Raw genomic sequence first — 24731 nt, forward strand, 5'->3', positions numbered from 1 at the left:
GAAAGAAAGAAAGAAAGAAAGAAAGAAAGAAAGAAAGAAAGAAAGAAAGAAAGAAAGAAAGAAAGAAAGAAAGAAAGAAAGAAAGAAAGAAAAATGAATTTGGCTGCTGTGAGAAAACAAAAGACAAAAAAGACATTATCATCTCAAAATATATAGCTCATACATTTCAGGACATATTTTAAAACACTACTGCCAAATTTTCAACTCATTTATTTATACCACTTCTTGTTCCAAAGAGGTTTTGCAGCATTTTGCTGCCAGATTAATTTTCCTGAAGCTCAGCTATGATCATATTACTCCTCTGCTTTAAAAACCCCAATACCGTCTCACTGCCTATAAAACCAAGTCCAATTTCCTCAGCCTTCTATTTGAGGCCCTCCATTATCTGGCCCCAAACGTTTAGCCCAGCTTTACCCTGCACTTCTTCCCTTTATACACCCTGTGTTCCAGCCAAAGCACACACTCTCTGATGCTCCCCTACCACATTCTGTATTTTCCACCCTTGCACCTTTGCCTGTGCTGCTCGCTCTGCCTGGAATGCCTTTCCCGGCCTCCGATGCTGTCCCATCCTACTCCCCCTTCCAGTATCCACCTGGAGGGTGCCATGCACATAGGGGCACTCAGCATCAATAGTGGCGCTTACAACCTTCATACACGTACTCTAGACACATCATCTCACTGGATTCTCACAACAAGAGGGAGCCATTTCTTACTGTGGTCCAGGGATGCTGGGGCTGGTGCCCCTGGGGCTGTGTTCTCTGTCCACTGCCCTTCCTGCTACTCCAAGGCTATCTTACACAGAACAAAAGGTGGCTGCATGAATCAATGCCACCATACTGTAGCAATCTTTTTTTTTTTTTTTTTACGGGGAAAAGGTGCACCTTTCCATTCTGTGTGAACTTGAATTTGCTTGTCTAGCCCAGAGGCACAGTTTCATTTGGCAGCCCCTGAGCAGCCCTCACCAGGCTCCCTGAGGCAGGACAATACTGATTCCGAAGGCAGAGGCCCCAGAGGTCCAGGGAGCCAGACACCCTCCACGTTCCACGTCTGGAGATGCCATGAGAACATGAATGGAAGGAGACATAACCATCGTAAACCTGGGTGGATTGAGTTCTACTCCTTCGCATCCTAAGAACATGACCAAGGATTTTTTGAAGGTGCCACTTAGCACCAAGGGTGGGAAAGCAAGTTGATAAAACTGTTTATACAACCTCCAAAGCCAGCTTACACAAACACGGACACCAGGTGCAAGACCAAGGCAAGGCACCCTGACTGACTGATGGGTGTCTATTAGGCACGCGAACCCGCCAATATCTGCTCAGTGGACAAGGGCCAAAGTATTACATGACGAGTTATGTAACCTTAAGTACAAATGGAATTTGGGCTGGACGCATCTGATATGCTTCCCCTACTAATTTTTGGCATCAAGAAGGTGCATGAGTTGACTGGAATGTAAGAGCCCTCCCCTCCATTTTCTCCCTCTGCTAAGTGACAGGCAGACCATCTCATCATAGTTCCTGCACAGTTTCCCCCACATCGAAAAGCTCCACGGTCCTGTTTAAATCTGGCCTATTTTTAACAGGCTACTCAATTTATTAGAAAATCAATATCATTTGCTAGAGCAGGACTTCAGATGAAAGCTGCTGCTAGAGATGAATCCAAACTTTGAACAACTCCCCTGGACAAAACTCAGCCCAATAAATTATGCCTCACTCGATAACATTTTGAAGGAAAATTAATTCGATAACTATGTGAAATCTATGGTTGTCCTGCCAGTTTCTTGCCCGATCCTGCTGTTGACTTCTGGCCTCACTAAACTCATGATAAGGCTTGTTTATCTAGTGTGTCTGGCCCCTGTAAGACCTGGCTGTCCCCACCCTGTAACCTGCCATATTCCAGCCTCTCCCAATAGCTGCCTCTCCCCAGTCATTGACTACCTGCCTCCATAAAAATACCATCTGCAGCAAGGTTTAAAAGAGAAGTATCAACTGAGTACAATGCAGAATTCTGTTTTCCTAAACTCCTCTTGCTAGTAATCACTAAATAGCAATTGTGAGATGTAAATTCTGTCAACCAGCTCCAAAGCTTTAATCACTCACATTTACAAAACCTCTTATCTGATTCTAGCAGTCTTCAGTTCAAAACTATAAATTTATATGGAGACTTTCTTCTGAATCATTTAAACATATCAAACAGATGTTTGTCAACAAAGTTATATGGTGGTTTCCTCCCAGGAAGTGTAGGTGGGTGTTGGTGTTGGTGGTGCTGGAACAGTGTGTGTGTGTGTGTGTGTGTGTGTGTGTGTGTGTGTGTCTGGCAACCCAAAGAACAGAATGATAAAGTACAAATAAAAACTAAAAACCTAAGCACTACCCACCGAAGAGTGAGCTGAACAAGACTCTGATACAATGGAGTAGTGATGACCACCTTGGCAGCACAGAATGGGCTGGAAAGGTGTGCCTTCTGCAGTGGTTCATGCAAAGATCAGTGGACAATAGAGCAGTGATACAGAACAGGACAGAACAGGAAAGGGAGGGAAAAGCAAAAATTCAGAAATTTCTCCCTTGTGAACAGGAATGGTTATGAATGAAAGCCTTATATTTCGGGGTACTACGTATCACAATTAGTAATCTTAAAGAAAAATATATCCCAATATAAGCTCAGCTGCTAAGGATTCTGGCTGAGTCCTGCACATAGTTACCTGTTGGTGAAGCCTAGGTTTGCAGTGAAGAGGTGTGATAACGACTTATGTGAACTCAGGATATTATGACAAGTGCTCTCCAATCCTCAGGCTGAAAAGGGCTGATTTGGAAGCAGGGTCACTGGTGTTGCCTTACAGCTTCATCCTCAACCCCATAAATTGACTGGAACGTCAGCAACAGAGGGTTGTTAAAATCCTTGTTGACCTTCCAGCCCAATGCAAGGAAGAAGGCAAACACTTAGGTGTAAGCCTGAGTCTCTACCTACTCCAACAATGTTAATGTCAGGCTCCTGTACCTTCCAGCCTTTTCTCCATTCTTGAGAACTGATTATAGAAACATCAGCTCCAGTGTCTAAAAGACTTTTAAATTTTTTGCCTTGGATTTCAATTTGACAAACAGGATGAATTCCTGAGATTTTTTTCTGCCAGAAAAATACGTGTCTGTCCTGTACTTTCAAAACTCTCGGTTCCCCTTTTTTGCATCCCCTTTTTTCCTGGGAGAATATACGGGAGCAGGAATAATTGTGTTACCCGTTCTCCTTTTTTAGCTGACCAGGGAACTGAGGAAGACATTATAATTTGAATCTCCCCTTTATAATCAGAATCTATTATACCTGTATGAAGAGTGAAGCCCTTGGAAGTTAAGCTAGAGCGACCAAGGTGAAGTCCAACAGTATCTGGGGGAATCGGCCCAAAAATTCTTATAGATACACGGAGAGGGGACTCTCCAGGAAGTAGTAAACTATCTTGTGTCGTACAGATGTCTACAGCAGCACTTCCCTCAGTAGCAGGACTTAGCTGTTGTACTGAAAGTCTGGGGGAGGCACAGCTTGGTAGTTCTGAGGAACGGCCGGTGTCACATATGCTCCAGTTGTTATCGAGGCCTGGGGCTGGCCCCTTTTCCTGTTTCCCTGAAGGGGAGGTTCCATTCTTATGAAAAACTGATCTACATTCAGATGCCCAGTAATTTCCTCTTGGGCACCTAGGACATAACCCAGGTTGCTTAGGTCCCGTAGGAGCAGAAGTATTAGGTGGGCGGGAGCTAGTTCTGTTTTTCTTTTTTTTGTTGTTTTTCTTTTTTTTTTTAGCTGAGCCATCCTGCTACCTGTTGGCAGCTCAGCGGCTGCTCAGCTCGGGCTGGACCTGAACCGCTGCTGAACCGCTGTTGCTCAGAGCTCAAACTCCTGAGCGAGCTCTTAACCAACTGAGCCACTCGGCCAGCCCTCTAGTTCTGTTTTTCTTTAGGTACTCCTTTTGAATATGACCAGACTTTCCACAATTGTAGCAAGTGCTAGAGAATATCTTTCCCACTGTTAACCCTGTAATAGCCTGAGCAAGCATGGTCGCTTTAAACTATTCTGTTCTTACCCCTTGACATAAATGAAGATATCCATGGCATCTGTTTTTCCTTTTTGAGCTCCTATTGCCTCTTTACAATCCTCATTAGCATTATCATAAGCCATAATTTGTAGAATTATCTCAGCCGCTTGAGAATTGGTGACCTGTTTATTTATAGCGTCCTGCAAGTGGGCAATAAATTCAGAGTACAGTTCCTGAGGACCTTGTAAAACGTTCTGAAAAGAGGATGGGGCTTTACCTTCCATTTCTACTTTTTCCCATGCCATCAAGCAAATTCGTGTGAGCTGAGCTAGAGCCTGATCTTCCATTTCTAATTGATGTTGAGTTTCTCGCCAATCACCATCACCTAATAACTGATCTTTGGTTATATCGATATTATAAGTCTGATTATGTCTGCCTGAATTTCTGCACCATCAATCCACCATGTTTTGATTGTAAAAATTGGGAAGATGACAGGCACGTTTTGGCTAGGGCGTTCCAGTCTACTGTAGTTAATCGATTGCCATCTGCTATTCCCCTAATAAGGCCCATTGTGTATGGAGAAGTAGGTCCATATTGAATCTCAGCCTGTTTGAGCACCTTAAGCAATTTGAAAGAAAAGGGCTCATATCTAATTTCATGGACTCCGTCAGGGTGGTCTGCATTAGGGGCGATACGCTCCTGAATGACAACAGGGCAAGTCAAAGCATCCAAATCCCCTTCTAACCTAGCCTGTCGTATGCCTCACTCCACTGCAGATAAGTGGTATGCAAGGGCCTCCAGCAGGCGGGGGAGGTGCTGGGCAGCAGAGAGAAAAGGATTATCACCTTTGAGTGGTTTTCTGAGAGGTTTCACTTTCTGCACCATAAATAAAAGTGGCTGCATAGGCGGGGACTGAGGTAAAGGAGTGGTGGGTGATTCGCAGTTTTCCAAGCAGTCTCCCAAAGGTGGATGTAATGATTCTGGAACAACTGTGGGTGCCTCTAAAAAATCTTTCTCCCTTTCCTCTGGAGTTTCCTCTTGGACTTTGTTTTCCTCAGAACTTTCTTTTTGATTTTTACAATCCTGATCATTATCTCCCCCTTCATCTTCTGTGTCAGTTTGCAATGGTTCTAAAACTGATCGGACTAACCTCCACATATCCCAAATTGTGGCTGGCAGTGAAACTCCCTGACGCTGTACCTCACTAAGGTTTTTGTCTACTGTATCCCATGGCTCTAAGTCCAATGTCCCAAGTTAGGAAACCAGGAACATTGAGTCTCTATGACCTTTAAAAGTTCCTCCAATTTCTTTTCTGAGACTTTAGCCCCTCCTTTCTTAATAAGCTGTTTCAGTAAGCAGGTATAATATGGGACTATTAACATTTCCCATATTAGTAAAAAGAGAGAAAGAAAAAAGTTTCACTCAAAGTTTACTCAGATGCCCGTCTGGCCGCATCCCTCATGGGACTTTAAGGTCCGTCTTGCCAAGTCACCATTTTCCTTAAGACGTAACCACGGAATCGCAGATTAGGGCTCAAGCAAGTTCCGTAGCCAAAGCCATGGAACTATAATCAATCACTCACACATTCACACAAAAGTTTAGCTAATTCCCCCTTTTACCCTGGTTAAATTCTCCGGGATCTTCCCTACCTCCTTATTAGGTAGTTGTTGTGACGCCTCCCGGGCCCTGTCGCCATTAAACCTTTTTTCTTAGACTCTGAGTCTTCCTCCCTCTTCAGGCACTCATGTTCGGGCGCCAGATGCCACATCCTGTGCAGCATGGGCAGTGGAAAGTCAGAGGGGCAGCGCAGGGTTAAAGAAACAGAAGAGTCAAGGATAGAGTTAAAATGAGGCCAGGGGGCTGCAGTTCCCTCTCTGGAACTGAGCCCCGAATTGGGCCAATGCATAGCTTTTATTAAGAAACTTCAAAGAAGTGAAACTTGTTTTTTCTGAAGTCCATGTGATAAGTGCCTTATGGCTAATTTCCATCAGCCAGCCCCATTGTATTCCAACACCTGTTGAGCTTTCATACTCCTACACACACAACTCCCAGGATGGTGCAGCTGTGCCACTGCCATGAAAATAAGGGAGATAACCGACATCATTCCACCGGGTCTCAGCATTCCGAGACACTTCCTCGTGACCTCATTGGGTCAGGGGTTGGTGTGAGGGGGCGGTTGAGGATGAAACTGTAAGGCAACAAACTGGATACAAATTATTGCTACTACCTCGATTTTGTTTTGCTGCTATAGGTACAGCCTCAGATACAGACAAGAAAGACAATTCCAAAGCAGAATGAAATCTATTTAATACATACATCAGGCAATCCAATTTTTAGAAACTATCCTTGATTTAGTTTCTATGCTTCTACATACACTGCAACCCTGAAAGAATCCTTGATTTGAAAGGTCACTGTGGAAACCAGGCCTGCCCCCTGACTATTTCATGCTAAAGTCTTCTCTTGTAAAATTACAGTCATTCACATATTGTTTGGTTTTTATTTACATTTTAAATGAGAACACATTTTAGACATAATGTACAATGATGTTCTTCATATTTATTTGCATAATTTCCCTGATTACTATATTTTAAGATCAGAAGCTTTACATAGACATTTTGTAGTGAGTCCTAATGCAATGCTTGGCAAACCTTGTGACTCATTTAAGAGTCTCCTTTCTGTTCAATAAAGAACGGGGACACATCCCAAAATTTCAAGCAACTAATAGAATTAATTGGCACCTATGTCATCGCAATTTGAAAGATCAAAAAACTGTAAAGAGGTGGTGTATGCCACCACTTCCATACCTGTGTAAGGCATCACTAATCAATCCCAGGGACACTCGTTCCTGAGCCCAGCATATCGGAACCACGCTCAGCCAGAGCTGTCACAGGCAAGGAGGCCTGCTCTTTATGACTCATGAACTACATTCTAAAGAGAACCGCCAGGATAATAAACAAATAGCATGCTCCAATAAGTAGGGGATCAACTGAAGAAAACAGAAATACTCAGCAGGCTGGTGAAACAAAATTCCGGGTGACAAGATGGCTGCTTTCAAATATCTGACCTGGGAACCTGGAAATTTTGTTCACAGTGGCTCCAAAGGGTAGCCAGGCAATAAATAACCACTGCAGAGTAACCTGAAGTGGCATTATCAGGATGTGCTGGGGCAGTGTGTAGGCCGAGCGAGGAGGCAGGGAAGCAGACGTTGAGGTAAAAGAGGGAGTCTGACACATGCTCTCTGCCTTCTTCCCACCCGCCACAGACATACAACAGATTCTTTCCTTTAATTCTCTGCAAACAAGTGCCACTGATCCACCGAATGTTCTCACTGGAATTTCTAAGAAACAGACCCTGACGATTACGGCTGCTGTTGAATAGCTTTGGGGGAGGAACTATGCAGTAGGAGGAGGATTCCTTTGATATATAATGTATATAAGGGATGGGTTGAATTTATCATTTAAATATAAACTACATATTCCTTGATTACCTTCTAGCTCTAATCCCTCTGTTGCTAAAATCCTCTCGATGTTGGCCCAATACTGATTTTTCGATGTCCATGCAAGGTGCAGCTACATGTCCCCCATCACTCCCACATGTCTCTACCAATTCACAGTAAGAAACATCTCTGCTCAGAGAGTGAGAACTCTGCTGCCGGGATTAAGACACATCCCAGGACTTTTTGGAAAAGTCTTAGTGGTCTTCACGTAAAAACACTTTTGTTTTTAAAGGAAACAACTCAGCAGGGCTTGATTACATGAAAGAGAAATTCTTTTGACGTCCCTGAGGCAAATGCCCACACTCCATAGGCTGTGGCCACGTAACTTCTCATTTATTCTGATTCTTCTGTTTTATCCTGTGACGTGGGCAGACCATCCGAACCTGAGTCTCAGCCTCTGTAACTGTGGAACAGGAACACTGTCGTGACACTGACCTTGCCCATCCCAACCAGCCACATTCTGAGGCAGTCTTTGTCGAAAGCTGAGCTTCTCAGAAGAGAAAAACAACAGAATTGGGTCTTGTTATTTCATATTTTGCAATGGGTTTAAGCTCTTTGCTTGGTTTCAAGTCATTAAAATTATTCACATTTAGACTAATCTGCTTCTTAGGTGTTGAAACATATCCTGAGGCTTTTCTTTTCTAATGATCTAGAAAGACACTGGTTCAAGTGCCAGGAAAGAAACTGCTTTTACACGAGTCATTTGCACCTTCCAGAATGCCCTAGACAGGGGCGATTTTCTTCTTCGAAAAATATTTCCTTTCCAAATCCTAAGCTTCCCAGTGAAGACTAACAGAGATATGTGATAACATCGGCTCCATCCTTCATTCTCCTTACACTCAGACAGTGAGAGAAACTGTGCATGCAAGAACACACACATCACATACATGATCCCAGTGGGAAGCAGGAGAGCTAGATGAAGGACCAGGATCCTAGAAATCAGGGGGATGGAACAGAATCATTACCAGCCACCTTCATGTCTTCCTGAGGTCCCCCTGACACAGGAACAGGGGGGTTGTGAGGGCACCACAGAGCCCCGGCCCCTCTCCCATGCTCCTGTGTCAGTGCACACTGGTCAACCTGAGTTATGCCTGCATAATGCTTGGGAACAAAGGGGACCCCCACACAGTCACACACCACACATGTACAAGGAGGCCCATCTGTAGACATCCTCAGAAACGTGAACACAACGTGAAGAGTAATACTCGTGTGTTATATTTCATCCAATAATCCTTCAAAGGTGTTAAGAAGCCCTGTGAGCTACTGATGAAATGGTAGTTGACAAGCCAGGAGGGCCACCTGATTTGCCATGAGTTTCTGTCGTGGACACTGGTTGTTTGGGGCCATCCAGAATCCACTCTCCCTTCTTTTGGTTCAACATCTGGATTTCCTTTTTGGGAATTAATTCTCCCCTTCTGTGTGTAGTCTTGGTGGGGCTGTCAATCAGGCGCCCCTCACTCTTCTCCCCCAGCTGAGGGGGGGGGGGGAATGTGGCCCACGCCAAGCCAATCTTGTTCTCATTTCCAGGGCTGTGAATATTGGATGGAGAAACCTGTTGAAACTTATCCACTATAGCAGCAGCACACAAGTAGGACCGTCCGCTCTGTCCACCTGGACCCCCAGAGCTTCCTCAGTTTGTGGCTTTCACCAAGCCTGGTTCTGCACATTTCCTGTTGATTCTCTGAGCTACTGGCTATCTTCCAATAAAATCCTTAGTCAAAACCAGTGTCTATATTGCTTGCAAAAACAGAGTGCTAACTATGACAAATGTACAGCTTGCTTCTTCAGATTCTGGACCTATCTGAGAATTTCTGGGCCCAACAAAGCCCTATGATCCTAACTGATTCTAAAAATGATACTCTACATGTGAATCCATTCTCCCTAAAATTCTCTTTTTCCTCCATAGTCAGTAAAAAAAAAGAGTATTTAAAATAAAATAGAATAAGAGAGAGAAGGGGAGGGTAGAAATTAGCAAGTCTTAGTTTGGTATTTCTAAATCTACTCTATCCTGGAAGAAAAGATGAAAGATAGGATTTTTTTTCCCCTCCAGAAGAAAGTATATTATTGGTTCCACAATAGTGAATTTAAACGAAGAGATTGAGAAGGGTAAAGAAATTAAAAGTATAATTTATATACGATAAAATGCATGGATCACAAGTGTACGGTTCAATGGGTTTTGACAACTGCATACGCCTGAGTAACAACCATGTCAATCACAATATAGAACATTACCATCACTCCAGAAAGTTCCATCATGCCCCTTTCCAGCTAATCCTTCTTATTCTGGGAAGAGGCTTTCTATACTAGCTTAAAGAGAAGCAATAATATACTTTCTCTTGGAGGAAAAAAAAACAAACGCCTATTTTCCATCTTTTCTTCTAGGATAGAGTAGGCTCACAGATACCATTCTATTAATCCCTTATTCCTCTCTACAAGCTTCATTCCCTCAATCTACAGATATCCTCATTTCTCTACCACTCGAAACAAGTATTTCTCTTTCCTTTTATACTAGCAAAAACTTTCAATATGCCTTCTCCATGGCAAGTTTTAAAAGAAAGAGCTAGCTACACTCATTGGCTATTCTCTTTAACTTCTCAATGGGCTGTAGTGCTCCCAACAGCCTGTTCTAGTCTTATCTTCTCAGCAATCCTTCCCCCCTTGACCTCTCTACTGTGTTCAGCTGTATTAACTGCTTCTCTCTCTCCCCCTCCCCACCTTTCTTAAGAAAAGCTAAATTTTAATTACTCAGATAGTTTTTACAGTGAAAACAGGTACCTAAAGACTGGTCTTAAATACTCACAACTGTACAAATCCTTCTCCTGGCTTCCATACACATTGAGAGTAGAGATTCTGTAGCCAAATTCTCGGGTTTGAACCTGACTCCATCACTTACTACCGGGATGACTTTGGGCAAGTTATTTAACTATTCTGTGCCTGTGTTTCTTCTGTAAAATGAGGCTGGTAATAGTACCTACCTCACAGGGTTGCTGTGAGGATGAAACTGTGTCTGGTATGTAGTAAACACTCAACAAACACAAGCAACCTCTGTTATCTCAGATGGGCATCACTGTGGTGTATGTAATAAGAGAACATTATGAGCCGCAGTAGACTTCATTAATACGAGAGATGGCAGGAGGCAGTATCGTGCCTGCTGCCATCTCTCTTCAGGCTCCCTCAATGGCTGAGCCTCTTCCCTCTGCTGCTGCAATGTGGATGAACTCCAAAGCTGCTTCCTTGATCCTCAGTCCTCATGATTCTTAAAGGTGTTAGCCATCACAGTGGCTTTAATTATGATACCAAGGCCAGTGACTTCAAGTATAGGTCAGAACCCTAAGGTACCTGTCTTACATTTCAGAGTTTCCACCCCCAAATTCCTGCTGGGCATCTTGCCACCATTCATTCACATTCAACATGAACACCAAAGTCACTGTTTTGTTTTCACAAAGAGGTTGCCCTCCGTATTTTGCTTTGTCCTCATGACACACGCATACGCTAATTAAACACAGCCTGGTCTCGCCTGGTATTCCTAGGCATGTATAAGAGAGGGTGGGAACAGATCTTGTGGGCATACTGGAATACTCCTCCTGCTTCCTTCCCTAAGGCCTGGCCTGTCCACTCTGAGAGGCTCATCACCTTATACTGTCTGTGTGGGAGGGGTGGGCTGGCGAGTGAGAGTGACAGGTAGCCAGGAATGAAGCTCTTTCATTAAAACATGAACATATTAAATCCCAGGTCCACAGGCACTCGGTCCTAAGCCTTCTTCCCTTATGTCCCACAGTTCTTATAATCCTGGGTGGGGTCCGTGCCAGGGCAGATGGCTGGACTGGCGGGGGACTCAGCAACCTGGACACCTGGGTGCCACGTCCCATCTCTGCACCTCAGTGCTTTAATCAAGGGAAGAGCTTGGTCTCAGTGGCTCGGAGTGCTGTGGCAATCAGAGACCGTGTGGTACCTTTAATATCCTCTGCAGCACAATCTACTATTCTTGCAAGCAGCCTAGTAAAAGTCCCCTGGACTTCCAAGGAAGGCATTCAGGGAATTCTGCCAGAGCTTCCTGCCTGGGCTGCTCATTAAGGCTGCTCACGGATACTCCATTTCTCCTCCTTTGAGCTCATGTGGGATGGTGCCACCCTACTGCCCTTGAAGTTACGTGTGGTGTGTGACTTGCTTTGGCCAATGAGACGTGAGCAGACACAGCAGGGATCATTCTGTAGATGTGTTAAGAACCCGTGCATGATGCACTTGCCCCCTTCCCAGCCTCAGTGGCAGTGGGATGAGATGCAGCTTCTGCCAGCTTTGTCCCCAAATGAGAACACATACAACATTACATGTGAAGCAGGAGCAAAAGACAAAGTTTTGTTTGTGAGATCACTAGGATTTGGGGGTCCTTTGTTACTGCAGCATACGCTTGTCATTCCTGACAGATACCACAGGACCAGCTGGCAACCTCCAATTTCTGACCTGTCCTGATCTCTGACTTTCAGGTTTCTACTCTGGTCAGTTTAGCTCCCAGGTCCACACAGTGCACAGAAGCTACCCAAACACACAGTTGTCCACTAGTTTATAAATTAAGACTGATACCTGCTGCTTTATAGCCCACAGCGACCCAGCAAAACTCTGGTCTCTAGTGCTGCCAAACCCCAATACCTCGGCATGAAAACAGGCACCGTTTCCCCAATGTCAGCATCTAAACAAGAGCCTTCCTATTAAAACGTCCCACCTTAGCTAGGTTGACCAGATAATTTATTGTCCAAAGTGATTTTGAGAGTGAAAGGGGACAGGATTACGTCATCACTGTCCTGGGTAAATGGGGAGGTCTGGGCACCCAAATTCTGCTCCCATCATCTTTACACTAGAGGTTTAGGGCTAAGAGAAAAATTCCTGGAGGTCTCATCTAAGGATAGATCACCATACCCAGGAAATGCAATGAACGGCCCAAGGAGAAGCATGAGGTAAAATTCGTATGTGTATCCGAGAGCTGACTCTGCTTTTCTGTTCTGTGTGGCATCAGGATGAATGAGCACAGCTCTTTCGAATAGGCACATGTGAACAGCAGCAGATATCCAAGCAAAACCAAGAGCCCAATGCAAAACCCAGCCGTAAAGTAAGATCACCCTGCAGAAACATTAACAGCCTCTTCCTCCCACCGGTCAGCCTGGGAGTACTGAAGAGACAGAAGGATAAAATCAAGAAAACAATCTCAGCAGTAAAAATAATTATTTAAACAGTCAATGCAACTTCAATGGCCATGGGCTCCTGAGCTCTCCTAGGAATGGGAAACATATTAAATGTCAGTAAATACTTTAAAAGAATGCTGAATTTTCTAGGTAAATTAACACACTGCCAAAGATAGCTGATTTCTCTAATCTGCTGCTATTCTGCAATTTTCTTGACTTTGTAAAATACCAGGATTCTAACTGGCTCACTCAAGATTTCAGTGGCTTAGGGTCAAGAAGTACTGGGTCTTCAGAAAAGTCATGATGCATGTTTGCAACAGATGGCACTAGTTCATTTTTGGAAGTACTAGAGTCATTTGCATCTATGGTATTGCTACGTCATTTGACAGCTGACAGTTCTAGCTTCATTCTAAAAAGAAAATGAGCAATTTGGTTGAGTTTTAGAGATTTTACAACAAGTTGAAGATGGAAAACCAAACTGAGCATTTTTGCCACATTTTACTGTTTTACTTCCATAAAGGGAAGAACGCACATCAAGCTTGTGAAAAGTTGAATAAAGTTTACAGTGACAATGCTCTACAAGAACGTCAGCACCAATGGTGGTTCATGAAATTCCATGCTGGTGATTTTTATCTCAACGACGCTCCTCTGTCCGAGAGGCCCACCGAGGTTGATGACGACAAAATAAATTGTCATCACTGATTGAGTCAAACCCACGTTACACAACACGAGAGATTGCAGAAACACTGAACATCCATCATTCAAGCATTCATGATCACCTGAAAAAGCTGGGATACGTAAGCAAGCTTGATATTTGGGTTCCGCATGAACTCAAAGAAGTTCATTTAATGGCGCATATAAACATCTGCAATATGCTCATTAATCGTGAAGAAAACGATCCCTTTTTGAAGCGACTGATAATTGGTGATGAGAAGTGGATTGTTTACAACAATGTGATGTGCACAGTCTTGGTCCCAACGTGATGATTTGCCTCAAACAACATCGAAAGCAGACATTCATCAGAGGAAGGTTACGCTCTCAATGTGGTGAGATTTTAAAGGTGTCGTGTTTTTCAAGCTCCTACCAAAGAACCAAACAATCAATTCGAATGTGTACTGTTGGCAATTGGACAGTTTGAACGAATCCATCATCCAGAAACGTCCAGAGCTTGTTCATTGTAAAGGAGTTGTGTTCCATCATGACAACACGAGATCACACACAAGTTTGATCACCTGTCAAAAATGAGTGGAGCTCGGATGGGATGTATTGCCACACCCACCACACTCGCCTGACCTTGCGCCATCAGACTTCCACCTATTTCGCTCTCTTCAAAACTCCTTGCATGGTATAACGTTCATTCAAATGAGGCTGTAAATCAGCACCTTGTTCAGTTTTTTGCAAATAAAGACAGGTCCTTCTATGAACAAGGAATTATGAAGCTCACTGAAAGATGGCAAAACATTATCGAACAAATGGGCAATATATCAGTGATTGATCTTTGTTCTTTATATAAATAAATGACCTTTGAAAAACACACAAAATACGTCATGACTTTTCCAAAGACCCAATATATAATTACTTCTGTAGAAGACTGTTTTTCTGTGTGTCCCAATCCCCACTTCCCCACTTCTGCCTCATGTGATGTGGATACCCCACCTCAGGGCTGTCACACGACCTGAGCTAGTCCAAGTACTTCCCCATATCTGAGCTCAGGTTCAGGGATGGGAATATGATCCAAACAAGGTCACAGTAGGGTTTTACTGGGATTGAAACCATCACTGGACATGTTGGTTTCCTAAGCTGCCATAAAGTATTACCACAAACTGGGTGATTTAAAATGATAGGAATTCATTCTCTCACAGTCTAGGGGCTACAAATGCTAAATCAAGGTGTCAGTGGGGCCATAATCCCTTTGAAGTCTTTGGGGAAAAACCCTTCCATGACTCCTCCTGGTTTCTGGTGGTTGCCAGCGATTGTTGGTGTTCCTTGTCTTGTAGACTCTGATCTCTGCCTTGGTCGTAACATAACCATCTTCCCTCTGTCTCTGTCCTGTGTCTTCACATGATGTTCTCTGGGTCTCTTCCTCTCTTTTTACAGGACACCAGTCATACTGGATTAAAAGCCCAACCTATTCCAGTATGGCCTCTTCTTAACTTACATCTTTAATTACTTCTACAAAGATCCTCTTTCCAAATAAGGTCACAGTCACAGGTACCATGGATAGGACCTCGACATTTTTGGGGTACACAATTAAACCCACAACTCTAGATGAGAGAGAGCTTCTCCCACTGATTGCGAGCTCACAACCATGTAAGTCTGTCCACCCACCTGAGAAGTAAGTACACAGGAGCAAGAGATGAAGAAAGACCGAGAAAAACAGGGTCCTCATGTTATTGAATTCCTAAAACGCATCTGTAGCTGAAGCCCAGTCCACCTCTTGGATTTCCCAATACCATGACCAACACAATATCTTTCTCATTTAAATGTACTTAGGTTGGGTTTCTGTCACTGACAACCAAGAGTTCTAATATCTCTACCAATGGATAATGCTATATAATGTGAATTCAAATCATTTCCCATAATCTGGGTGGGAAAGATAGCGTGGTGTGTATATGAAAAAGACTGGCCATGAGCTGATAACTGCTGAAATTAAGTGATGGCTATATAGGAACTTATTATTATACTATTATTCACTGTATCTTTACATCTGTTTGAAATTTTCCAAAATAAAAAGTTAAATCAAGTGTTAAAAAGATTTCCCCAGGCCTCATGCTTACAGTTCAGCACAAATCAAGGCAAACAAAGAAATAGAAAAAGGAGAATCACACATAAAGCAGACAACAGCAGGCACTCATGAAGAGTATCTGTAATACATGAAAACAATGGCACAAATATTATTTGCTGTACACACAGGGCTTTGATACGAGTCAATGAGAGCCTGAGAGGATCAGATCTTGCATAACGGTGCCTGGCAGATGACCATTCCAAACTATGCAGAAAAGGTCTAGCCATGAGGCCTCAGCTCTAGAGGAGACAATGGAGTATAGGGCACCACCAGAGGAATTCACCTTTCTTCCCAGTTAGAGTCACAGTAAAGCATCTATTACCCCCAGCTAGCAATACAGCAAGGGTGCAGCTCAAAGACAGGGTTACATCTTCTCTCAATGTTCACTGACAAGAACTGTTGCTCTGACACAGCAATATATTCCACAGTTTATGACACACCCATGATTCGGTGCCTTAATTTAGGCTACAGTCAGGACTTCTGGGATTCTACCTTGGTCTTGAATCAGAGGTTCTCAACCCCAGCTTCCCATTAGAATCACTTGGGTTCTTTAAGAAATACTGTGCCCAGGCTAAACCCCAAAGCAATTAAATCACAATCTTTGGGTATGGGGTCCAGGCATCAGTATTTCTAGAAGGCTCCTCCATGATTCTAATGAGCAACTAGGGCTGAGAATCACTGTCTCAGATAGACCCAGATCTGTGAGGTGGTCACTCTGGCTAGGTCCCTCACTTCTCTGGGCATCTCCTGCTATTGGTTAGACCAACCCCACTTCCTGTTCCACCTATGTGGGTAGATCTCAACCAATCTAGAACCAATTTCCTTCCTCTTTGCAGTAGTTTCCTAGGTAGGCCATGACAAAATACCATAAACTTGCTGGCTTAAAACAAAGTTTTAGGGCGGGCCGAGTAGTGCATTGGTTAAGAGCTGGCTTGGGACACCAGAGGGCCCCAGTTCGGATCCTACATATGAGGGCCAGTGACACTGCCCTCTACAGCTAAGATGCTGAACCTGGAGCTGGGCTGCCATGAGTCGCCGGTGACGGCATAGGCTGCAACCCCTGTGGCAGTGGGTTGCCATGGGCTACCGTGTGTAGCCAGCAGCCAGTGTGAGCGGCCAAGAGCTGCAGTGAGCGGCCGTCCAGAAGCCGGCGACTGATCTGCCTCACCCGGGAAGAGCGCAATGATGGTGCCAACTTGGGCCAGTGAAGCAACATCCTCCACAACTAGACTGAAGAACAAAACGACAGCAACCTGTCTGTTCCCATCCCCCAATTCCTCAATAAAAAACAACAACAAAAACAGAGTTTTATTCTCACAGTTCTGGAGGCCGAAAGTCCAGAAGCAAGGTGTCAGCAGGCCACCCTCTTTCAGAAGGCTCTAGGCAAGGACCTTTTCTTGCCTCTTCGGACCCCTGGTGGTTGCTGGCAATCGGCATTACTTGGCTTGTGGACACATTACTCCAATCTCAGCCTTCAATGTCACTTGGCATTCTCCCTATATGTCTGTGTCATTTCTCCTCTTCTTAAAAGACCACCTTTCATACTCAATTAAGAGTCCCCCTACTCTAGGAGGACCTGAAACATTTACATCTACAACGACCCTATTTCCAAACAAGGTCGCAACACATTCTGAGGCGTAAGGGGGTACGCTCTTCCTCATCCATATGGTAAGTCTTAGACTTCACCTTCACCAGAATGCACGTAAGACCTAGCTAACTGGGAACACAGTGTTTCAGGGGTGTTCTTTAGTTTTTATTTTGAAATCGTTTTAGATTTATATAAGAGTTGCACAGACAGTACAGAGAGTTCCTGAATACCCTTTATTCAGCCTCCTCTAAGGTTAACACCTTATAAAATCATGGTACATTTATGCACACTAAGAAACAAACACCAGTACAACACTATTAACTGTACACTTTACCCCTGTTTTACCAGATAGCCCACCAAAACTCTATTTCTGTTCTAAGGTCCAAGTCAGGAGACCACCTGGAATTTTATGTAATGCTTTTAGGAATGAAAAGGGTCTGAGCTGAGCTCTGACCCACAGGCTTCCTTCCCTAGCTCAGCCTCTAGCCTCTTACCCACCCTCGTACCCGCATCTCATCACCTCTCTGTTTCATCTGTTCATCCTTCCTGTCTGGATCTAATAGCCCCAATTTTCAGTCAAGTTAGTGCTTAACAATTTTGAGATAATGGGACCACTTTGAGAATCCAATAGAAGTGACAGGCTCTCCTCTGAAAAAAATGCACAGGCAAAAATAATTTTGTGTCCAATTTCAGAGCAGATATCAATCAATCCCTCTCTTCCTCCCCAAGGGCTCCCACCTAGGCACAACTTTCCACAGTTTGGCTTCCCGGGACAATGACTCTAATATGAAATCAGCACAGTCCTCTCCTAGGACAATTTCTCCAGGTCCTGGACAGAACAGCAGTGCTCTGTACTCTGGGTTTTAGCTAACACCAGCTGCCACGGCCACTGCCTGGGCTGAGACCAGGCAGAGCTCTTCAGCTGGACAGTAAGGGCTGCTGGACTCTGTCCTTCTGGCCAAATTGGCTATGAGTATCAAACTCTACAAGTGTTGCTTAGCCCATCACCACTTTGGAGTCCACTTTCTCCGTGATGGGAAGAAACAGCTTAGAATTTCACACTTCTCAGTCCAAAAGCCATGTTATCATCTGGGTTTCAACAAAAAGTGACTCCGACCCACATCAGATCTTCTGTCATTTTGAAATGGCAGAAACCTTGGTCCCAAGGACAATGCCTGCCTACCACATTTCATCTTTGGAAACAGCATGTAAGGCCACTCCCCAACCCAAAGCCAAACAACTGTCGACTGTACATGTTCTCTGAAGCCATCACACCAGCCCCTATAGAAGAAACCAAGGAAAAGGGGAACTCCATCCCTCTCACTCTTCAAAACCTTAGTTTGAACCTCTCGTTCCAACCCATTTCTTGAACCCTGTTCTGCCCTACTCACCCTGCCATCCTCAGATTCTGCTTGTTCTGTCAATGCCTCGTCCATTTGAGCCTACTCACCTGAGCTAGACTACCTTCCATAAAGACCCCTGCAGGCTCCCCTCTGCCTTGGGGTCACATTTTCTCCCCTATTGTCGTTCTGGTCAGGGTCACACCAATTTGTCCAGCATCAACCAGAAGGCAACAGGGTTAGCGAACAGACAAAAATAATTCCTACAGACAGGGCTGGGTCTATTCTTACCTTCTGCAAATGGTTCCCATTCATAAAAGCGGCCCATGAATGGCTTGTTGTTGTAGGACGCACACTGTACCTCCCGGATGCTTCTACTGCTTTCTGGACACACCTAAGAAAGCAGATAGTAAATATGCAATTAGCGTCCATATCTTTCAGAGCCCCACTCAGATCCCAGTAGACCTCTCCAACTTTAAATATTAGTCTCTCTCGACCGAAACCAGGATTTCTGAAAATTGGCTGATTACCTACATCAAAAATTTTAAATACAGAATTCCAAGGCTTCACTCCAAGTTTACTAAATCAGAATCTCTGTTAGGACACTAAAGTTTTAACCAGCTCCTCAGGTTAAGTTTCTGCACACCATAATCTGAAACATAACCCACATCATTTGCTCCTGACAAAATGGTCTGCTCACTCCACTCAAAGAAAAAGGCCATCCATTTCCATCTGTTTGACTTTGTTTGCATCATTCCCATGCATGGGATAAGACTCACAGCAAACATGTACAGAGCCCTCACCAGGCAGGCACTGCTTTAAGCATATTACACGTATTAACTCATTGAATCCTCGCAACAAACAATGAGGTAGGTATGGGAGTGTAGCGAATTGTTTAAAGATGAGCAACCTCAGGCACAGAGGAGCCAGACAGCCTGTGAGGACAGAGGATGGATTTCACTCCATGCAGTCCAGTGGCCACCAGGCTGCAACTCAATGTCTTCTCCATCTTGTCTAAATTTGGGTCTAACTTCTCTCCACCACTCATGCAGGACTTCCCAGCCTTCAGCATGCAAAAGAATCGCCCAGAGACCTCCTGGGAAACGCACATTCCTGGACCCCTCCCCCAAGGATTATTATTCAGGACATTTGGGATGAGGTCCAGAAGTCTGTATTTTATCAAATTATCCAGGTGACTCTGATACTCTAGTCAAAGAAAATATCCAGCTTCCTCCAGCTTCTTTCTTATTTATCAATAGCAAATATGAGCAAAGTGTGACATCAAATAAATAAATACGAAACAAAATAATAAGATCAGAATTTCATATTCAAATTGTGGATAAAGTATGATCAAGCATTTTAAAACCTGCTACACTCTGTTTCAGTGTGGGGTGTGTGTGTGTCTGGGTGTGTGTTTTAACAATCAGAAGGGAAAGGAATCTGGCCCCTTAAATATTAAAAGCCCTGTATGTAAGAAGTCTCTGGAATGAACTGCTAATAAGACAGCTCAAAGCCCTGATTTATAAGGAAATCTACTGTATATATCAGAAACAGATTTCCTGGAAGATGCGGGGACAGAGGGACGGATGAAACCAGGGAGGAAAACGTCTCCTGCTCAGTGAAGGGCATTTGGGGGAGGTCACTGGTACCGCACTCGGGGTGGTCATAAGGCTGCTGCTGCCTGAGCTAAACCATATGGAGTGAGAAGCCCTGTGAAGTTGGACATGATGGAAACGGGTAGGGAAAGGGAAGCTCCAACAATCAGTGAGAGCCTGAGTGGCCGGGAAGGGCTCCGGCAGCCCCCGCGCCAGAACCGTGCCAGCTTCCAGCAACACCAGCTGTCTCCATGCAGAAGTTGGACTTAGGGTGCTTTTTACAACCTTTTGGCCAGAACCAGTGTTTTACTAGGATGTGATCAGCTGGGCAGCTTGGGAGAAGGCAACACCCTTGCAATCAGAAAAAATCATGAAGGAGTTTGTGAAAAATGCAGATTCTAGGACCTCCCCCCAGAAGGAGGGTGGAGGAGAGAGCCCAGGAATATATATGCTGGAATTGCTCCCTCAGGTGATTGCGTTGCAGCCAGCCTGGCACCAGGCTCTGCAGCAACAATTACGAGCCACACCCAAGCTTCAATCTCCAAATTCCTTAACACGCAATCACAGAGTGGTACAGCAGTGAGAATCAAACACAGCCCCTTTTGTTTCCAGATAAGGAAACTGAGGCTTGGGGAAGCGGCATACTTTGCCCAAGGTCCCAGTGACAGAGACAGAGCCCAGAGCTCTGTCCCCCACCCTGGCCATAATCAGACACCAGAGACCAGCTGCTGCGTGGCAGGTTTTCCTGAGGGAACCAGATCAGAACCAGCGGGCTAAATGTCCCATTCTCAAATAACCACGTCCATGTAAAACTGAGCTGCTCTGCATGAAGCTACAGCCAAAGGCCACCCTTAACTAACCTGGTGGCAGTAACCAGAGCTGGAAGCTGCAGACCACAAAACCTTAGCCAGTCGGTTTAACCTCTCTCTCTTCAGCAGCAAAATAGTGCTAACAGGCCAGACCGTGCACCATTGAAACTTCAGAATCATTTAGAATTGCTCAGTATTTGATGATACAAATGTCCATTTTATGACATGGAAAAGCAGTCCACATCCATTAAGTGGAAAAAGCAAAAGAGAGGTTAAAAGTATTTTCTCTGGAAGGTGGGTTATAGACATTTTCTCTTCACAATTAACTTTTGTTGTGTTTGTATTGTGTAATTTTTCTGCAATAAATATGTAATATTTATGTAACAGAGATTTATCAGAGTTGAGCTCTTCCAAACACATCTGGCCCTCACCACCTTGGCATGTGCTTCTAGTTTATAATCTTACGGTGTGTTTTAAGTCCCACTAATGCCTGGTATTCTTATTACATCCATATGCATCTACCAAGCCTATCATTTACTTGTGATGGACCATTCAGGACACCCTGTCCCTGGTCATCAACAAGTTCTTTATATCTGAGTTACCTCCTGAGGCAGGAGGACTTAAGGTGACTGTCAGGCCCACAGCAGGGGGTCAGAGGCTAAAGCAGCAAATGCACCTACAGTTGCCAGGAGGCAGCTGAGCCCAGAGGTTGGCTGTGGCAGCCAAACAGCAGTCAGCGTGGGAAGGTGCAGCAGGAGGTAACAAGGTGCTCTGGCAGATGGGCACACCCTTGTGTGTGACCTTGAGCAGGCACCCACATGATGCCAGGCAAGCTGCCAGTCAGAGGCAGGGCACTACTTTCTGCAAAGGAGAGAGACCTGGTCTGAGAAATGCAAGGCTCACAGGGCCCAGATACGGAAGTGGGTTAGTGAGACAGAATTATAGTACAGAGAGGAAGCAGAGCCTGGGGTGGTGGTGGTGGTGGTGATGATATTAAGAATAGGTAATTTTTTAAATTTGCAGACATTACCTTTAGTAATATTTTAACTGATATATCCCCTCAAGCAAGGGAAGTAAGAGAAAAAATAAACATATGGAATTACATCAAACTAAAAAGTTTTTCCACAGCAAAGGAAACCATCAATGAAACAAAAAGGCATCCTACTGAATGGGAGAAGATATTTGTCATGATACATCTGATAAGGAATTAATATCCAAAATTTATAAAAAAAATTCATTCAACTCAACACCAAAAAAGCAAACAACCCAATTAAAAAAATGGGCAGAGAACATGAAGAGACATTTCTCTAAAAAGGACATACAGATGGCCAATAGGCATATGAAAAAATGTTCAACCTCACTAATCATTAGGGAAATGCAAATAAAAACCACAATGAGATACCACTTCACTCTGGTCAGAATGGCTATCATCAATAAATCAACAAACAACAAGTGCTGGTGAGGTTGTGGAGAAAAGGGAACTCTGGTGCACTGTTGGTGGGACGGCAGATTGGTGCAACCATTATGGAAATCAGTATGGAGGTATCTCAAAAAACTGGAAATGGAACTACCTTATGACCCAGCAATTCCACTCTTAGGTATTTATCCAGAAAAACTCAAGACACTAATTCGAAAAAATATATGCACCCCTATGTTCACTGCAGCACTATTTACAATAGCCAAGAACTGGAAAAATCGAAATGCCCATTGGTAGATGACTGGATTAAGAAACTGTGGTACATTTAAACAATGGAGTATTACTCAGCTATAAAGAAGGAAATTGTACCATTTGCAACGATATGGATGGACCTAGAGAGCATTATGTTAAGTGAAATAAGTCAGTCAGAGAAAGACAAATACCATATGATTTCACTTATACGTGGATTCTGAAGAACAGGATAAATGAGCAGGCTGGACAGAGAGAGTCTCAGAGATGTAGCGAAAAAGCTGATGGTTGCTAGATGGGAGGGGGTGGGGATTAGGGAGAAGGGGAAGGGATTAGACAGTACAAATTTGTAATCACAAGATTGCTACGGGGATACGAAAGACAGTTTGGGGAATATAATCGATAATGTTGTAAAGATTTTGTAGGGTGTCAGATGGGCATTTGTCTTATTAGGGAGACCACTTCAGGGACGGTGTAAATGCCTGACCACTGCACGTACACCTGAAGCTGACGCTGAATAATACTGAATGTCAACTATAATATATATAGTCACAAGATGTGGAGTACAGCACAGGGAATATAGTCAATAGAATTATAACAGGATATACGATGTCAGAGGGGTAGTAGATTGGGGGAGTGGGGGCTGTCACTTTGTGAGGGGTGTAAATATCTAACTATTACATTGTTTGGTACACCTGAAACTAATAATAAAGAAAAAAGGAAGGAAGGAAGGAAGGGAGGAAAGGGAGGGAGGGAGGGAAGAAGAGAGGGAGGGAGGGAGGAAGTGTAACTTTTATTGAGCACTTACTAAATGCCAGATACTCCACCATGCAATTTATGTATATTGGCTCATTTAATCCTCATGACAACTATTATACCCATTTTACAGATAAAGAAGTCAAAACTACGAAAAATTGAGCTGCCCCACATCATAGGGCTTAGTGGTAAAGTCAGGATCTGAACTCAGATACTTGGGTTCCAGAGCCCATGCCAGTAACCACTATGCCAGGATGCCCCTGAGGCTGTATGGACAGCAAACTGAATTTGCAATGGGATGTCAGACAAGAGGCCTTAACTCCTACCTCTGTTGTGAAGAGAGATCCTAGAGGCCAAGGTCAGTCTTAGCCTCTGAGGCCTGATGAAGTGGCCCCAGCTGTCCCGAGCAGGGAGCTGTGGACTGAGGACGAAAACCAAGCTGGGCCGGGGAGATTCTGTTTCATGTCTCTTTTGCAGATCACATCTGTTTGTACTTGTTACACTATTATCAGTATATGATCTCCTCTCATTTTACAGATTCTCTGAAGTTAAAACTTCTAGGTTACAAATCATCTTCCAATTGTTATATTTTAAGTGGGTTGGTTCCTGATGCCATAGGCTGAGTCACCATCACCTTATCAGTAATTGTCCCTATATTACACCATGAGTTAGCTTTGGGCAGATTTCCTACAGACAATTGATCCTTTCCATGGACGCAGGTTCTTGTAATCTTCAGCAGAAACTGAGACAGAAAAAAAAGCCATGTAGATAGAGATTAGGCTCAAACAGGAAGGGGCCGGCAAAGACCAGAGCTTTATAGCCAAGCAATGCTCCCTGGGAGACAGCCTCCCTTCAAGTGACTCCTTTCCACCCAACAGAGGAAGGGATGTTCCCACTGGTCTCTTTCGGGAAGAGGAATAAAGATGCACTTCAGTGTAATGAGCTGAATCCTTATAAAGCACTTCAGGCCCTATCCAAAGTTCCATCTAGACAACTGCCTGGGTTGCTATGAGTCACAAAGAGTGTTATGGAAACTTGGGCTATGTTTCTAGAGACCCTGGTTAATCAGAGATGACAACCGCCTGTACCTAACTTCACTACTCAAGGGGCCACTGTTGGTGATCACACACTTACCTTTTGGTAATTAATTACTTTCAGTTCCCCAGGAGATGTAAGAGCATCATCTCCCATCAAGGTGGCACCAAGGAACACGAGCTCGAAGTGTGCCTGGGTCAGATATGCATTTTTTTTTAATCCTTTGCATTGCTCTGGATTCAATCAAAAGACCAGCTACCATAGCAACATAAGATGTATTTAATATCAGCACAGTGAGGATACCTAAAAACAGAAATCTAGACTACGTCCCTGAACTGCCATGAGAAAGTGCTTATGTGACCTTGGGCAAAGCACTTTGCTTATCTAAACCTAAATGACGGCACCCCTCCCACCTCCCAGGGATTTGGGGGAGTATTAAATTAGTAACACACTAAAGCTTCTA

At 44.0% G+C, this 24731-nt stretch overlaps 1 protein-coding gene across 4 annotated transcripts in view; it reads right to left on the reverse strand.

Moving 5' to 3' along the window:
- Positions 1–24731, reverse strand: part of THSD4 (thrombospondin type 1 domain containing 4) — a 639484-nt gene that overhangs the window by 489842 nt on the left and 124911 nt on the right. For all 4 annotated transcript variants that reach the window (XM_019659629.1, XM_019659633.1, XM_019659631.1 and 1 more), the window contains one exon: positions 18699–18801. In XM_019659629.1, the coding sequence (XP_019515174.1) occupies positions 18699–18801 (103 nt within the window). The remainder of the gene's footprint in view (positions 1–18698; positions 18802–24731) is intronic.

This window comes from Hipposideros armiger, unplaced genomic scaffold, assembly GCF_001890085.2.
Source record: "Hipposideros armiger isolate ML-2016 unplaced genomic scaffold, ASM189008v1 scaffold_302, whole genome shotgun sequence".
NCBI lineage: Eukaryota > Metazoa > Chordata > Mammalia > Chiroptera > Hipposideridae > Hipposideros > Hipposideros armiger.